At 65.5% G+C, this 4,566-nt stretch overlaps 1 protein-coding gene across 1 annotated transcript; it reads left to right on the top strand.

Annotated features, from left to right (window-relative positions):
* The first annotated feature begins 325 nt into the window (after nucleotides 1-325).
* On the top strand, nucleotides 326-3,419 carry SCRT1 (scratch family transcriptional repressor 1). The gene is made up of 2 exons (XM_068526200.1): nucleotides 326-440; nucleotides 2,476-3,419. The coding sequence occupies exons 1-2, from the start codon at nucleotides 326-328 to the stop codon at nucleotides 3,417-3,419; spliced, it is 1,059 nt and encodes a 352-aa protein (XP_068382301.1).
* The last annotated feature ends 1,147 nt before the right edge of the window (nucleotides 3,420-4,566 follow it).

Raw genomic sequence — 4,566 nt, 5'->3', positions numbered from 1 at the left:
CACTGCGGGCTGGGAAGCCGGGACCAGAGGAGGAAAGGAAGGAAGGAAGAGAAGAGAGAAGAGAAGAGGAGAAGAGAAGAGAAGAGAATAGAAGAAGAGAAGAGAAGGAAGGAAGGAGACGAAGAGGGATCCGGAGGAGCAGAGGAGGAAACGCAGGACAGGCGGGCAGAAGAGAGGACGGCACTCGTGCGGCGGCATCCAAAGGCCAGAGTGGGGACCCGCGCTGCTTCCGCCGCTCCTCGGATGGTGACGGGGCCCCGCCGCGGCCGCAGCCCCCCCGCGTCCCGGCTCCGCAGGCCCACAGCGCCGGAGCCCCGCAGGAATCATGCCCAGATCCTTCCTGGTCAAGAAGGTCAAACTTGACACGTTCTCCTCGGCAGACCTCGAGAGCTCCTACGGGCGCGCCCGAAGCGACCTCGGCGAGCGACTGCAGGAGAAAGGTGTGAGCTGGGATGAGGCTGGGGGTGGCGAGGGGCCCAGGGCAGGGCCGGAAGGGGTAGAGGGCCAGAGTGTGGGGCTGCAGGGAGCAGGAGCCCCAGGAAATAGACCCGAGGGAACCAGAACCAGCAGGAGGCAGTGGCTGGAGAGGGACTTGGAGGGGATGGAGATTGGGGGTAGGGAGAGGGGAAGGCAGAGGTAGGCCAGAACGGAGCCAAGGCTGGGCAGGGAGAGTGTCAATGCAGGAGAGAATGTGGGGAACAGGGGTCAGGAACAGGAGGTACCTGAAGGTACACACTGACCCACACCCTGACCAACACAGCATGGACACCTGCTGACATGACAGGACTTAGCGATGCATGCAAACCCACACTCAGAAAACTGAGCCTGCTTCAGAGCCCTCTTCTCTTCTTTGGCTACACCTCCAGGACCCCCTGCTAGGGCCATCAGGGAAGTGCTATGAGCTCCAGGGACTAGCCATGTGGTCCAGTGGGGGCAGCCCACCTGTCAGGGCAAAGGTCCCAGCCGAGGCAGCAGCAGTGTCTTCTTCCCTGAATCCAGGGTCAGGGAGAAGGGTGTGGGCAGGTGGGCTGTGGGCAGGGAAGTCCAAAGTGCTGGAGGCAGGGGGAGGCTCTTTGTGTAAGGGCGCCCAAATTCAAGGACAACTGTTAGCATGCAGGCAAGGGTCCTGAGAGTGCCAGCAGCCTGGGGTGGTAAAACAAGTGTGACCTGAAGAAGCATAAGCCTGTGTGCGAGCCTGTGTGTGCCCATGTGACTGCGTGTGGCCATGTGACTGTGTGCGCTTGTGTGTGACCCTGTATGAGTGTGTGCCTGCCTGTGTGCCACTACATGGGACCATGTGACTCTGAGGCTGCTTTGCGCCCATGTGACTGGTGACCCTAGCTGAGAATGTCTGGGTGGCTCTGGGTGGCTGCATGTCTGACCCTGCATGAGTAGGTGGCACAGGCCTGGGTCAGCATGCAGCCCACCCTGATGGGACTCCAGGATTGACAGTGTCTGAGAGGCTGAGTGTAACCCTGAAGAAGCCAGAGCCTGTATTGTGTGGGGTGTGCATTTGTGACTTTGAGGTTGTGAGATCCATCTCATGCCTTGAGAACAGCTGCAGTTACCGGCATGAATAATGCTGCCTGCCTGCAGTTTGTCCCTGTGAAGGTGTCCCCTGGTGGACGCCCTGGCACTGTCTCCAATGCAGCGTCTTCCTGGTCATCTGTCCTGGGGCTGAGGAAGGCCCCCCATAAAGGATTAGGGCCTGGGGGAAGAGGGCAATGCGGAACAAGGTAGGACCCAAGGCTGCAGGATGACTGAAGGGAGTGGGGGCAGAAGCAGAGTGGATGGAGGGAGATAGGGCTGGAGCTGAAGCTGGTCAAATCTAGTGAGTAGTGGGAGACCTGGGAGATGAAAGGGAGGTGCTAGAGGGTCTGCGGGAGGTAGAATTCTCCAGGGCTTGTGGGGAGGCCTCGAGCACCGGAGAGGGTCAGCATCAAGGCTGGGCGCGGGTTCTCAGCACAGTGGAAAAGCCGCTGGGAGCCATGAGAGCGGGAGCGACGGAGTCCCTGGACAGGCGGTCCTGGCTTTGTGCGCTGCGGGTCTGCAGTGTGTTGCATAATCAGGGAAAACTGCTGAAGTGGGGAGAACCCGAGGGGGAGGGAGAGGGGGAGGGGGAGGAGGGGGGGAGGAGGGGAAGGAGGGCGAGGGAAGCGCCGCCCCTCCCCCCTGACCTTGAAGCTCCGCGGAAGGTGGGGGTGGGGGGAGCCGCGCCCGAAGATGCGACTCTTTTCCTCCTCCTGCGAGGGTGGGGCGGGGCCGGGCCGGGCCCTGTCTCATCTCTCCTCTACTCTCTTCCCCTCCCTGCCATCTCCATTCTCCCTGCCCCGCGGTCCCTCGGCCCCTTATTCTTTGTCCTCCTTGTTCCCTCCTTCCCGGACCCCGCTGTCTCCCGCCGCCCTCCCGTGTGTGTCTCGCCCGCTGCCCGGTTCCCCTCCCGCTGTCTCCCTGTCTGTCTGCCTCGGCCCTTAGGATACCTCAACGACTACGCGGGGCCTGCCTCTGTCTACGATGGCGACGCCGAGGCGGCCCTGCTCAAAGGGCCGTCCCCGGAGCCCATGTACGCTGCGGCCGTGCGGGGAGAGCTGGGCCCGGCGGCTGCGGGCTCGGCGCCGCCGCCCACCCCGCGCCCGGAGCTGGCCACAGCCGCGGGTGGCTACATCAACGGCGATGCGGCGGTCAGCGAGGGCTACGCTGCTGACGCCTTCTTCATCACCGACGGGCGCTCCCGCCGTAAGGCCGCCAACGCCAATGCCGCCGCCGCCCCCTCCACGGCCTCGGCGGCGGCCCCCGACGGCGACGGCGGAGGCGGGGTCGGGGCAGGCACACGCGGTGCGGGATCGGGGGCCGGGGGTCGGGGCAGCGCGCGCGCGGGGGCGAGCACCGAGGCGCGCGCGGGGCCTGGGGCCGGCAGCGCGGGAGGCCGGCACGCGTGCGGCGAGTGCGGCAAAACGTACGCCACGTCGTCGAACCTGAGCCGCCACAAGCAGACGCACCGCAGCCTGGACAGTCAGCTGGCGCGGCGCTGCCCGACGTGCGGCAAGGTGTACGTGTCCATGCCGGCCATGGCCATGCACCTGCTCACGCACGACCTGCGCCACAAGTGCGGCGTGTGCGGCAAGGCCTTCTCCAGGCCCTGGCTGCTGCAGGGCCACATGCGCTCCCACACCGGCGAGAAACCCTTCGGCTGCGCGCACTGCGGCAAGGCCTTCGCCGACCGCTCCAACCTGCGCGCGCACATGCAGACGCACTCGGCCTTCAAGCACTTCCAGTGCAAGCGCTGCAAGAAGAGCTTCGCGCTCAAGTCCTATCTCAACAAGCACTACGAGTCGGCCTGCTTCAAGGGCGCCGCCGCTGGCGGCCCCCCGGCCCCGGCGCCCGCCGCGTCGCCGCAGCTCAGCCCTGTGCAGGCCTAGGGCGGCGGTGCCTCCGCCAGCCGGGTCGGCTCTCAGCAATACGGGCCCCCAGGGAGGTCTCCGCCGGCGAACAGGCGGAGGGGCCGGAGGGCGGGCCCCTCCTCACAGCAATAGGGGGAGGGGGCCCGGCCCCGCCCCGCCCGCCAGGGGCCTTGCCGGCCCCTTCAAGCAATAGGGTCCCGAGGGGAGACCCACCCCAGCCCCCTCCCTTCCCCTCCAGGGTGCCCCAGGCTTTTTCCCAGCAATAGGGTCGAGGAGACCCAGAACCGAACCCCATCTCCGAGTTAGGTCTCTGAAGACCGGGGTGGGGTGAGGTAGGGAGCGCCCCTTCCTCCCTCTTCTGCGCCCCTGGATCGTGTCGCAGAGACTCAGGTCTTCCCCACCCCTTCCCAAGCCTTCCAGGGCCAGGCCTGCGGCCTAGACGTCCAGGGAGCCGGTCCCTCCCCAGCAGCAGGCGGGGGAGGAGCAGGATGGGGGGCTGCAGAGGCGTCCCTACTCCTCAGTGTTCGTTGAACCCCAGGAGTGTTAGACGCGTTGGGGATCGGGGAGGGGGGCGGATGGCGGCACCTCTCTCCCTTGGGTTCCTTCTGGGGCCTCAGTCCGAGCCGCTCTCCTACCCTCGCCTCGCATCCCCTGCCAAATCCGAATTCTTCCAGCCCAGCTTCCCGGGCTCTGTCCTCCATAACGAATAATAATGACGCATATCAAATCGCATGGACTTATCCGACCTCCTCAGAACCCGCTCCCGCCCTGCCCCGGGGCCCCCTCCCTCGTACCCGGGCATTCGGTGTTGGAGGACGGATTTCTGGGGCCCGGCAGGCAGGCCTGGGCACAGCCCTCTACACACCTCTCTGTATTCGCTTTGCGGGTAAAGCCCCCTGGGGGGGGGTTGCGGATGCGTCGGGTTTCTTTCTTTCTGTATTTGTACGTTATATTTATGAACGGATTGCACTCGGGTCAGGGGAGGGGCGCTGCGGCCCCTATCCTTCCCGCCGACGCCAGGGGCTTGGGATGTCCGGGATCACTTTCCCCGCCCCTGAACCCCGCCCCACCCGGGCTCCGCCTCTTGGGAGCCTCAGGCCACGCCTCTCAGAGGCCGGTCCCCTCCCTGGAACCCCAGGCCCCGCCCTCACTCTGTTGCCAACTT

Source organism: Eschrichtius robustus, chromosome 17 (assembly GCF_028021215.1).
Source record: "Eschrichtius robustus isolate mEscRob2 chromosome 17, mEscRob2.pri, whole genome shotgun sequence".
In the NCBI taxonomy this organism is placed as follows: Eukaryota; Metazoa; Chordata; class Mammalia; order Artiodactyla; family Eschrichtiidae; genus Eschrichtius; species Eschrichtius robustus.
The sequence above is the reverse complement of the archived record's forward strand: the minus strand, read 5'-3'. Positions and strand labels throughout refer to the sequence as shown.